This window comes from Oxyura jamaicensis, chromosome 20 (assembly GCF_011077185.1).
Source record: "Oxyura jamaicensis isolate SHBP4307 breed ruddy duck chromosome 20, BPBGC_Ojam_1.0, whole genome shotgun sequence".
Lineage (NCBI taxonomy): Eukaryota > Metazoa > Chordata > Aves > Anseriformes > Anatidae > Oxyura > Oxyura jamaicensis.
Genome location: NC_048912.1, coordinates 7,130,178 through 7,143,024, shown reverse-complemented (window position 1 = coordinate 7,143,024; position 12,847 = coordinate 7,130,178). Strand labels below are relative to the sequence as shown.

Below are 12,847 nucleotides of genomic sequence, written 5' to 3'. Positions count from 1 at the left end.
ACAATAAACTTTCTTTTAAGTAATCTGTTTAAAAATGAAAGGGAATCTTCTCAGCATTTCTCCTAGTAAGAATTAAGTAACTGCAAGTGATGATATTCTAAAAACCCCAGTATTAGAGAATTGCACAGGAGGCCATTTACACCATTCACTTTTTCTATTTAATCCAATTTAAGCAATGATACCAGACTGTTAATGGAGCTAATGTTTGTTTCTAGTCAGATTTCATTCTTCAGATTAAATTACTACGGTCTGCAGTGTCATGTACAAATCAAAGTTATGTAGTACACTTTGAGTGAGTTAGAAGGTAAATGTTTTTATTACATTGATTTGTAAGGTTGTTTTAAACTGCAAGTAGATTTTAAAACACTTTTGGAAAACAAAATATCAATGTTGAAACTCTTATATTACATTTGGATTTTTTGAAGGTGTATGAGCCAGCTTCTCTCCTAAAACCATAGCTTAGGCTTACTATATGAATTCAAGGGCAGCTTCCAGCCTTCGCAGAACACTTCTGCCTTTCAGCTTTTTCAGAGCTGAGACTCTTCCAGAGAAGACCGGGCTGTTTCCAAACCATATTGGATATTTATGCTTCTCCTACAGGAAGCAAGGCTTGTGCCACTGTAGGGACTGTCCCTTCACAAGTCTGTTATTTCCTGACAGCTAGGATATGTGTGCTGGGCTTGGCTGAAGAGAAGTCATGCAAGAATTTCTTTCTGCAGTGCCCCAGGTGGTAACTGTGAATATTGTGGTATTGTGAGGACGGCTGAGAAACATCACGGTGAGGAAAGCTAAAATCTAGTTACATGGGCAAGGAAGGACATGGACTCAGAGCATGGCAGATTTGCAATTCATGATGCAGAACTCTTGTCATACATTTTATAATCCGTTGCTGCATATTGTGTATTTAGTCATCACACGCACACGTTGCAATTGATTTTATGCTGCTTTTCAATCAAGCAGAAGAAAAGCAAGCATAAGGGACCAGCTTACACTGCAATGAATACATAAAACATTAGTCACATATACGTGTGTTTTGAAATCATTCCTGTATTTTGGCAGTAACCTAAGAAACTAGATATATTCCTACCCAATTAACAAGCTAGAGAAAGAATCCACCAGTAGAAAAAAAAAATCCTCAAATTGTCTGTCAGCTCCAAAACCTCCCTCAAATGGCTTTAAAAGAAAATGTAATTAGGGAAGCTGGAAAGTATAGAATTAATGTCTATATAAAACAGATATGGAAGGACAGCCTGCCTACAGCATCTGAACACTACAAATACACTAATCTAGCACTTTATGCTTTCCGGCTCTGCATAAAGTCAGTGGCCCAGGATCAGATTTATGAGTTTAAATTTTTAGAGAGACTGCTCACTGCAGACCTTTCTTGTCTCATTGCATTCTGATCGCAAGAGCTGGTTTCTAATGGTGTCTGAGCTCTTAAGTGGCTGGACCTGCCCTGCACTGACTGTCTCACTGCTGTGCAATTTGGTTTGAATTTGTTTTTTCTCCTGGCTGTGTTGAGGAGCTGGGATGGCCAGCTGGTCACATGCAGAATAGCTCGGAGCTCAAAGTGTTTTAGAAAGTCTAGGAAAGTTTTCATGTTTTTTCACAGCTGTCAAGTTTCAAATTAGAGAAGAGTCATTCAAAAGAGCATATTACCTGTATGCTTATATGTAGTAGAATTGTACACAGCTATCTATAATTAGCCATAGACACCCCATTTTATAGATACAGCCATACATTAAATGGTCAACATTGCTGTGATCGAATCTTGCATTAGCAATTACTCTGCTTCTTGCTTAGATTTTATAGCTTGTTGTCCAGATGGGCTTTGTTGGGCACCTAATTAGCAGCTAATCAAAAGCTCCTGCTGTGAACTGCTTCACAGTCCTCCTGGCATCCTAGCTGCTTGGTACATGTTCCTTGAATACACTGAGAGGAATGGACAGGAGCTGAAGTAAATGTTTTGTCTGCTCTATACATCTGATATAGCTAAGAGTAGATTCCAAAATAAAATCATTTCCGGATGCATTGGTCATCTGATTTCCTGGTACTAAGAGAAGAGTTACTCTTGAAATGTGTAAGTGGAAATAAAGCCATGTGTTAATGACGATGGCAGATAGTGTAATATATTCTGAGCCGAACTCACTGTCTTCTCTTTCCTTTCCAGATTTTGGCAATCATTTCCATCATGTTTATTGTACTATCTACAATTGCCTTGTCCCTTAACACACTTCCTGAACTACAAGGCGTGGATGAATTTGGGCAGACAACAGATAATCCCCAACTTGCCCATGTGGAAGCAGTGTGCATTGCATGGTTTACAATGGAATACCTCTTGCGGTTCCTATCCTCGCCTAAGAAATGGAAGTTTTTCAAAGGCCCACTGAATGCTATTGATTTGCTAGCTATTTTACCATACTATGTCACTATCTTCCTCACAGAATCCAATAAAAGTGTACTTCAGTTCCAAAATGTACGACGAGTGGTCCAAATATTTCGGATTATGAGGATACTCCGGATTCTAAAGCTCGCCCGGCACTCAACAGGTTTACAGTCCTTGGGGTTTACACTGAGGAGGAGTTACAATGAGCTTGGCTTACTCATCTTGTTTTTGGCCATGGGCATTATGATCTTTTCCAGTTTAGTATTTTTTGCAGAAAAGGATGAGGACGATACAAAATTCAAGAGCATCCCAGCTTCTTTCTGGTGGGCAACAATCACCATGACAACAGTAGGCTATGGAGACATCTACCCCAAAACACTTCTAGGTAAAATAGTAGGAGGACTGTGCTGCATTGCTGGAGTGCTGGTGATTGCTCTTCCTATCCCAATTATTGTCAATAACTTCTCTGAGTTCTACAAAGAGCAGAAGAGGCAGGAGAAAGCCATTAAGCGCAGAGAAGCTCTTGAAAGAGCAAAAAGGAATGGTAGCATTGTCTCCATGAACATGAAGGATGCATTTGCCCGTAGTATAGAACTCATGGACATTGTGGTTGAAAAGAATGGAGAAAGCATAGCCAAAAAAGATAAAGTTCAGGACAATCATTTATCTCCCAGCAAATGGAAATGGACCAAGAGAACGCTCTCTGAAACTAGCTCTAGTAAATCTTTTGAAACCAAGGAACAAGGATCTCCAGAAAAAGCCAGGTCGTCGTCAAGTCCCCAGCACCTGAATGTCCAACAGCTAGAGGACATGTATAACAAAATGGCAAAGACTCAGTCGCAGCCAAACCTTAACACTAAAGAGTCGAGTCAGCCTGGAAAGCAAAAGGAAGAGTTAGAAATGGAGACCCTTCCTGGCCCTATGGTGCCCTTGCTGACGACTCGCACCGATGGGATCATTGACATGAGGAGCATGTCTAGCATCGACAGCTTCATAAGTTGTGCTGCCGAGTTCCCTGACTCTGGGAGATTTTCCCACAGCCCACTCGCTACCCTTCCCTGCAAAGGTGGCATTAATGTGATTCAGGAGCAGAGCAGAGGGGAGGGGAGTGGTGCCCGATTTGTGGAAATAAATCCAAGCTCTGAAGGCAGCCACCGTTCTGCTTTTTTCATAGAAAGTCCAAAAAGTTCCATAAAGGCCAGTAACCCTTTAAAACTAAGATCTCTGAAAGTCAACTTCATGGAAGAGGACACCAGCACATTGGTACCAGCATCAAATGTCCTGAGAATATATCCAGACCCTCTCAAGGGCAGGGGAGCTGCTGCTGCTGCCGCCACAGATACTTCCTTACTCTCTGACAGATCTCTCATGAGCCCAGAAACCTCGATCTACACAACGGCGAGTGCAAGAACACCCCCAAAGTCACCAGAGACACAGACAGCCATAGCTTTCAACTTCCATGATGCTGGTATTCATAAATACATAGATGCTGACACTGATGATGAAGGTCAGCTGCTTTACGATTCGAGTCCTCCCGGAAATGTGAGCCCCAAGTACAATGTTACAAACAGTGGTTATCTAAAGCAAAAGGACAATGTTTATAGAACAGAGAAGAACCATTTAGAAGCTGCTGCTTTACCCACCTCCCCTAAGCTGATAGGGCAAAACTGCATTTACGCTATGGAAGGTATCACTGGAAGAACCCAGGGCCATCAGGAGACTGTCAGACTAGAAAATCACATTTCTCCAGAAGTCCATGTATTACCAGGCAGTGGAGGACATGCTAACACACATGATCAAAGCATCTGAGACAGGCTTCAAAAGAACTTACTGAAAGTTTAAAGGAATGTCTTTACAGTCAACACAAAAAAAGAGCTTCTGCATGGCATGAACTTGGCTGAAACAAGCCACATGTTTCTAAAAGTCTGAGGGGAGGTCCAGTGTGGGTTTGTGAAAATGTCCTTCTCTGAAACAACTTTAAAGACATTGCCCACATCAGTCAAAAATAAGGATTGCAAATCATGATCACACATTGATCTCCTTTCATGTTGTCCAGTGAAGCCAATGTGACCAAATATCCATCCATTCCCCTTGAACGCTAGAGCTCCTTTTGGAAATACTAACACCTGATTTGCATTAGTTCCATAAAGGATGCCGAGGCAGCCAGATTTGAACTCTGGAATAAATTGCTGGGGTTGGTATAAAGCTATCAAAAACACAATGCTCTCTGCTTCAGGGCAGCTGTTCCCCATCTACAGCTTTCTCTGATGGATATTATGTCTAAAGGTAACAGGGAACACTTGCATTATTGGAAAATCCAAGTGAAAACCATTTAAAACAAATAGCGGTCTAGAGAAACCAATTATTAAAATGCTCTGTGTGTGTTTAACAATACAATATCCTGTAGGACCTGACATTTTATTTTGAAACATCAGCAGGGTGAGTTGCACCACTTGTATCTAATTCCAAACACCCCCTAGGATGTAGTGAAACTCGCACTTACCCTCTGCTAAAATCGAAACCTGCCCCTGGGCCAGCGCGTGGGCACCCACAGCCCACGCTGGGAAGGTGTGAAGGAGCCATGCAGAAGCAGGGATCTCCGGTGGCATCGCAGGCCCCTTCCCGCAGCCGGGGAGCGCGGGGCTGGAAGGGGAGCTCGGCTCCTCTCCGTGCCCCCGTCCGCGCCGTGGCGGCTCCCTGCCCCACGGGGACAGCCCGGAGCGGCGGCCGGCCCTGAGGCGCGGGCCTGCTCCTCGGGCCTCCCCTTCCCGCCCGCGCCCCGACTTCAGGGCCGAAGTCTTGCCCTTGGCGTAGGAGAGGAACCAGTCGGTCTGAAGCTTTTCGCGCCCGCGCGGCGTGGTGAAAGATATGCAAGCGTTACATAAATATGCAAAAAGAGGGATTCTTTAGCTACCCGCCCCGGGCCTGGTCGTGCTCTCTCTTGTGAGGAGGTCGGGCGGGAGCAGCTCCTGCCACGTTGGTGCGTCGTGGCAGCACAGGGCGGCTGCCAGAGACAGCAGGATCAGGCCTGATGTTTTAATAGCATCCACTCATTTTTAAGCGAAACAAGAAAAAGAAAAAAAAAAAAAAATTGACCATTTTAAATGAACAGAACTAGCAGCCACCAGCCTAGGTTTTTAAAATATTATTGTTTCAATAAATGTCAAATTGTGTAGGAAATAATTTGTCTTTGGTTTTTAATACTGGGGGGGAAAAGCACTTTACGTTGACTTTTTGTTGTTGTTGTTGCGATGCTGGAGTAGGATAGCAGAGTGTAACAATCAAGCACTTTAACAAAGCACTATTTTAATTTGTGCCTCCTGTCGTGACTGTGATTTGTTACACGCCGGTAGCAAGTCACAACCTGTCCTGTGATAACTGTGATGGTAATCTTTTATGTTGTTATCCGTTTCTACTGTAAAACTCGGTTGTAAATAACTCTGTCAATAAGCGTTTCCTGACCTATTTCGGAGAACCTGCCGGGGCGTGTAGCTATCTGCATGCAACAGGTCTTGGGGCGTGCGGAGGCATGGGACTCGGGAGCGGAGGCGCACGCTGGAGGAAGACCGTAACCACACGAGTCCGCTGCGTTTTGTTCCTTCCCCCTGTGAAAAAGACGTTGGTTAGTCCTGAATGTAACTGTCTCTCCGTCCACGCTGTACAGTACTTCTGTCTGTAATCCGTAATAGTGAATGCAGCATGTACGGACAAAAGCAATAAGCACATATCTGTTTTAGGAACTGTTATGGGTTACGATGATAGCTTTGTGAGGTCTCTCCTTGGCACAAACCTGCACACACGCTGAAGCAGTGGTCCCCGCTGGCCCCTGGCGGTGGGACACAGCCCAAGGCACCTGCTCAGAAGTCCTCCTTGCCTCCTGCAAGGCCAGGCCCTGGGGAAGGCGTGAGTGAGACCTGAGCCACCACCTCACGAATTTGCCCGCTGGCAGCAGAAGAGACCTCGTGTCATGCAGAGAGCTATGCGGGAGATACTCAACATCAGTTAGAGGTATCTGTGCGAGCAAACTGTACTCTCCAGAGTATTTACGCAGGGCCAATTCCTGAGGTTCCTCAGCTTTTACTCTGTCTTCACTCAGCCAAAACCACCGTTCGTCCAAATGGGCTCTTTGCCTGGTGAAGGACTTTAGGATTTGGCCATAGTAAATACAAGTGTACTTAGAGGAACTGACGTATTGCTGAGATGCTAGTGAAGATTGAGTCATTAAGAAGAAGTAAAGTGACTTTCCAGCAGATAAGCTTTAAATACTGATTTATTCTATGGCTTCCCAAGGCCATAGAGCGGCAATGAGAAATTTTAAAGAGAACAGTCTTAACATAATCTCTATGTTTCGGTGATCATTCATGTCTGCCATCAGCACAAATGTAAAAAGAAAAAAAAATCAGGGAATTTTTTTTTTTTTTTGATAAAGTAAGTAATAGTGATTTCCAAGTTAAATATTTTTAAAGCTGATGCTTTCATGTGGAAAAAAAAGTCATATTTTACATATTGCAAAAGTGAGCATATTTAAATATAGCCATATAGTGTAGTACTTACCACACTTTTTCATCCAAATTGATGTATTTGGTTTATAGATGGCACTGACAAAAATGTATAGATCAACAATTCTATCATTTTTTAACTGATAATCAACTGGTGCAACTCTCCTTGTAACCAAAGGCCCTCTGTCTGCCTTGTGTGATCACTTCCGACACACATCTTATATCATCTATTTAGTCCTACCTTTAAAGTAGCATTTTATTGAGTCACTTTTGAAAGCCAAATTCAAAAGTATCATTAAAAATCTACCTTTTACGTCTGAATAGCCAAAGTCCTATAGATTTCTTATAGAAAGCAAATAATTTAAAATTAAGCATATAATATGCTTGAAGAGCATTTCTTTCTTATTTGTGTAATGAAGATGTAGCTCTCATTTTGTGCCCAGTTAAAAAGGAAGTATGTTTAATTTATTTTAATGAAATAAAGTCTGAATATGAAGTATGTATCTATATATGTGTGTGTGTGCATAATACACATATATATAATGTAAGCACTGGGAAATCTACTCTAAAAATAAAGCTATGGTAGACTAAATCTGTACTCATTACAAAAGGAAAGGCAGTGCTTTGAAAACATAATGCTCACCAAATCCTATAGATACTAGAAGACAATTTCATTTTATAGTTCGTTTGGTACATGTTTCCCAAAGCTCATAAAAGTAGGGGAAAATATGCAATATCTCTTGCATCAAGCTAAAGTGTGCAGTTTAATCACTGATATTTGGCATTCAGGTCTGTGAACTTACTGTGTATCGTGTATCGAGCAAGCTGACAGTTCCACCTGCTGCTGCAGAAGACATCGTATCTGAAAGGACTATGTACATGTGATGTCTGCTCTTGCTTGTATCTTACGCCATCGACACCATTTTTAATATATATATATATATAAATATATATATATAGAATATATATATTTGCGGAAGGAATGGGTGCAGTTTTCTTAACCAGGAGGCAAAGATACTTCGAGTTTTAGCCTTGAACAAAGGAAAACAGCAGTCACTTAATGCAGTAGATTTCTCAGTGCCTTTTCTTAGAAACTTCACCTAAGCACACTTACGGAAAAATGAAACAAAACAAAACAGTCTCCTGTGAAATCCACATTTTCTGAGAGGTTCGAGAGCTTCTGAGAGGTAGAAGAAGAAAAAAGGAGGAAAAGAAAACCCGTGGAACGCACATTCCCTTTCTGAACATGCCGTGTGTCAAATGCCGGGGAATATATGTCTGTGCAAGGCATGCAGGAACGAATCCAAGGCGGTTGGTTTCTTTGGCAACTATGGCTGTGATAAACTGTAGCCTTTTCTTCCCTTGCAGCTAATAAGATACACATTTCTAAGGAAAACAATTCTGTAAAATTGTAATGTATTGTTAATATTTGTACCTATTGTATATTTATGTCTTGACAGAATTATGACTGGTACAGTTTATAGTAAATAACAAGGGTATTTAAAACTCATTACAAAGACAAGGTTTCTAAAGCCAAGTTCTCTCTCTGTTGGTAAGCTCCACATAACATGATCTCCAATAGTTTTTAACGCCTCATTTTAAAGCAAATAGTAGAATTACTGAGTAAAGCAGCAGAGCGATGGAGACCGTGTGGCCCTGGCGCCCTTCCGTGCAGCTCAGTGGGGAGCGAGATGGGGAGGTGGGCTTCCCGGGCAACTCCAAAATAGCTCCAACTTCTTCAGCAAAGCGCTCATGTTTGGTCAGCCACTTCTGCTTACGGCATTCGAACTGAACAACTGTTACCTTAGATTGTTTTAGGATCACCCACTTGGGGAGAATATGGCTTTAAATAGTTCTTGAATAAAGTACAGATGTTTTAGTTACCTCTGTACCTTCTGTTTGCCATTGTGTTGGCTTTATAAGTATCTGATGTATGGAAAAGTCATGTGACTTTCATGCATTCCAGAGTAGTCTATTTTTCTGTTCAGATAAAAAAAATTATATATATATAAAAATATAAATATATATCTGTATTTTTAGCAAATTTATAATAGGGCAATCAAGTCAGATTTCTTCTTTTTGTATTACAGAATAATATATTAGATGCTTTCTTGTTACTCATTTACATAGCTGATCCCCTAACTTTTTTGTTGTCATTATTTTCCTTCATTCTGAAAACACCCGCAACATCCCTCCTGGAAGTGTCTGCGAAAGGTCACTGAGTTTGTCTGATGTTGTCGCGTTTTCGTATTTTCCTGTTTGTGGTACTTAAAAATAACCAGGGATTGGTTATGGAAACTAAGATGTTCTTTCTGAGAAACCAAGAAGTGGGCCACACTCTGACCTTGGCTATGGCAGTGTAAATGCCAGCCAGTGCCACTAGCTTCAGCATTAACCATAGCCTGGACTTCAGTGGAGTTTTTCCAGATTTACAGCAATTAAGCTGAGAGCATAAAGAGACGAGATTTGAATCTAACTGTCCTAATAATTATTCGGAGTTGGTCTAAACATCAAAACTGAAAAGTCAGACTCTTATTTTAAGGGCAGTGACCTAGCAATGCTCAGGCAAAGCTCCCTCCAAACCGCCCACATCCAGGGGAGGTTTCCCTGGGGTAAAACAGAAAGGTCGAGACTTCTATTTCTACTTTCAGTCCCAGATAAAATCAGGAAATGAGAAAAAAAAGTACAGGGGAATAAAATAATAATAAAAAAGTACCCATTCAGAAAGGGACTGGATTTGGATTTGGCTAAGGTAAATACCACCCATGTACCTTCTTAGTGATCTCTCTTGCTCCTTCATAGCTGTGCCGTCACATAAATTGAATAAAACATCCATGAGACAAACGTGCATCCTGAAGCTATCTCATGGCCTGTTGAAGTCTAGCATGACAAAGAGATTCAGACTGTCCTGTAATGCCACATCAGATTTGCAGCTCGATTCAGCCCAGCGGTCTGGTCGGTGACAAGGTGTTTTTGTTTGTTTGTTTGTTTGTTTCCAAAGATGGATTTTTGGTCCCACTTCCTTTTCTTAGCCCAAAGCAATCTCCTTGTGTGATTTTCTTATATGCTCACAACACTAGCCAGTGAATCTGAAATGGAATTAATTTGGGAACATATGTATTTCAGAAAGTCTGGATAACACCCAAATGAGCAGTGTAAGCAGAAGACACTGGTATGCATGTGACTATGTGTCAGCAATAGCCATTTACACACAAGGTTATTAATTAGGTGGGATTTTTTATTTTCTTATTTTTAACAGAACTACCGCAATAGCTCGTGATATTTATCATCAAAGATCCCATAAATCTCTTCAAAAGGCACCTTCCACATCACTGAGTTTGTCTGAGCATAGTCCACAATACCACAGAAACCTTCTGATCATGTTAGTCTTAAATTTGCCCCTGTAGGTAGCCCTCCTACCACAACAGAAATGCCCCAAATACAAACCAACCCATCAAAGAAGAGATGATTATTCTTCAGAATGTGTTTTGCACCCCATGCTGATCAGAGGTAGGCTCTTGCACTGAAACTTTGTCTTGGCCAGACAAAGGAAACCTTGGGGAAACTGAACGTTTGCATTCAGTGTATTCCCTTTGTTGCTGGTGTTACCCAAGCCACAAATAAGTGTCCTTTGACACCAATGGTAGGGTGCCACAAATGTTCATATCTGTAAATACTACTCAGAATTTTGCTTTGCTGATTCTGGTTTCATCGCACAAGAAGTCTTCAGTCTAGAGGCTTAGAAAATAAAGCTTCATTTTTCTTTTTAAACAGAAATAATACTATTGATATTCAGTAGGATTGAGCAAGTATTAACCTTTAACATTTTTAAAGGGGTCTTTTCAAGACTGTAGTGATGCTACCTTCAAAAACTAATAATCAGCCTGGGCTCAATATAAATATCTGCCCAAACTAGAGCCTTGAGAGAAGCCAGGGAGCCAAATTTGCATGAAATGCCAAATTCTTTGCTGCTATAAGTAAATGCCCATTGAGGTCAATGGAGCTGTGCCCAATTTAGCCCAGTAAAGAATTTGCACCCCTATCTTTAAAAGCTAATGTAAAACCACAGGCTCTGCATGACCTCAGGGATGGAGGTGTCTGTCCACATCACCTAAGAGGAAACCAATGGGGTGATGGAATGAGGAACAGAGACAGGTCAGTGAAAGCCTGGGAAAGGAGGAAATCCTTCATGCAGGAGGACAATAACCATCCTCATCATCCCGGCCATCTGCGTCAGCTCACTCTTTGTGGGCTTGATACCACAAGCAGTGCCCAGGTTCACAAACGACTGTCCCTACAGCAGGACCACGCGCTCAGCCACACAATTCAACCCTGGCAGCCCTCAGTCCAGGGACTTGCTGATGCTGGGAGGACAATACTGGCCGCCGGGCCATCCTTCAACTGTGTCACAACCTCTGTTCTTACTGGCAATCTGCAGTTAAGGCCATTTTAGGATCCATCAGTTCTGCTCTACTCACCGCGTTTCATTTAGGATCTCTGCCCATTTTGCCTCCTCATCCTTTTATTTTTCACTACTTCCAAGTACCATTAGCCACACTTTGGCTCATGCTGTCACCAGGATTTGTTTATACCAATTTTGTTGGCTTGTGAGGAAGACAGAGGACATTTTTTTCCCATTCTTTCTGGCTCTTTGGTGGTGGGCGCACAAAATTGTTTTTGCATTGAAATATTTCCCACTGGTGAGTTTGGGGGTGGGGGGGCAGCATCTCCATCTTCCTTCAAACTCTGAAGCCATGATACTGCACTCAGAAAGGCTAGCCACAGCTACCAACCAAACTCGCTTTCCAACTAGATTAGCATTAAAAAAAAAGCCCCAACTAATGCAGATAAAGTCTGCTTTTTCATCAGGCCAGTGAACCAGTTCTTAAGTGGGGAGAAAACACCAACCGGGGCAGTGCTGCTGGTGCTGCTCCAGGACACCTGTGTGCCCGCTGACGGGTGCCAGGCGAGCTGTCTGTGTGCTGCACATCGCGGCTGCCCGGCTTTCACGGCACTGAGGGGCAGCCTCAGCTCTTCCTTCTCCAAAAGCACAGGACAGCCACTTAACTTGCGTTGCCCCGCCAGCCGCCGGCCCTCAAACCCCGGCCAGTGCTTCCCGGTGCAAGCTCCAAAGGGCCCGTGGTCGCTAAAGAGTAAGAAAGCCGTGGGGTTCCTTTCAAAGAGAAATGTGATATTCAGCAACAAATAGAAAACTGGAAAATGCAGGTTTCCTGTGACTCTCCTAGTATGTGTGGATCAAATTGCTTTTGTATCTGGAAGCTGAAACCAACTGTGACCCAGCTTGAGAAAGGGCAGAATACATGACAGCTTTCTCACACTTCACTTATGTTTTATCCCGCGCAATGGGGAAGCAATGGGGAACCCAGTTCAGCTTGTATATAAAAATGGGCAGAGCCTCCTGCCTCTGCCTACAGCCCAGCAGATCCTGCACATCTTGCACAATCTTGTCTTTGGGTTATATTGGATCAACCCAAGGGGCAATGCATCGGCAGATGTTTTCTCCCCATTTAAGCAATTTTCCAATCCCCTGGCATTTTGGGGTGATTACAGCAACATTAGCCATATACTAGTGTACCTAGAGTCTTACATTTTTTGTAACTTTGATTTAGTCATTCTTTGTTGAAGTTTATTGACCTCTCCAGTTGTTTCCGTAAACAAATTATTAAAAAAAATCAATGTCTTTATATGCATGTAGTAGTATGAAACTGTGATCAATGTGTGACATTCAGAAACTGTACTGTCTTGTAAAATATGTCCAAATGTCTGAGGATTTTAAAGCAATGGTCCCTTACTACAGACTACAGAAATAAATAAAAAGGTATGGATAAAACCAAAGCCTTTATTTGCTCTGTTTCATGGTCATATTTGCTGGCCAAAAATATAACTACCATCAGCTGGCACTGAGCTTCTGCTTTAGCTCATTGCAGCTGACAGCAGGTTT

The 12,847-nt window shown here is 42.2% G+C and overlaps 1 protein-coding gene across 1 annotated transcript in view; it reads left to right on the top strand.

Moving 5' to 3' along the window:
• Positions 1–12,578, top strand: part of KCNB1 (potassium voltage-gated channel subfamily B member 1) — a 121,330-nt gene extending 108,752 nt beyond the window's left edge. Inside the window, exon 3 of the mRNA XM_035343734.1 lies at positions 2,171–12,578. Coding sequence (XP_035199625.1) covers positions 2,171–4,195 — 2,025 coding nt within the window. The 3' untranslated portion in view covers positions 4,196–12,578. The remainder of the gene's footprint in view (positions 1–2,170) is intronic.
• Positions 12,579–12,847: the final 269 nt, after the last annotated feature.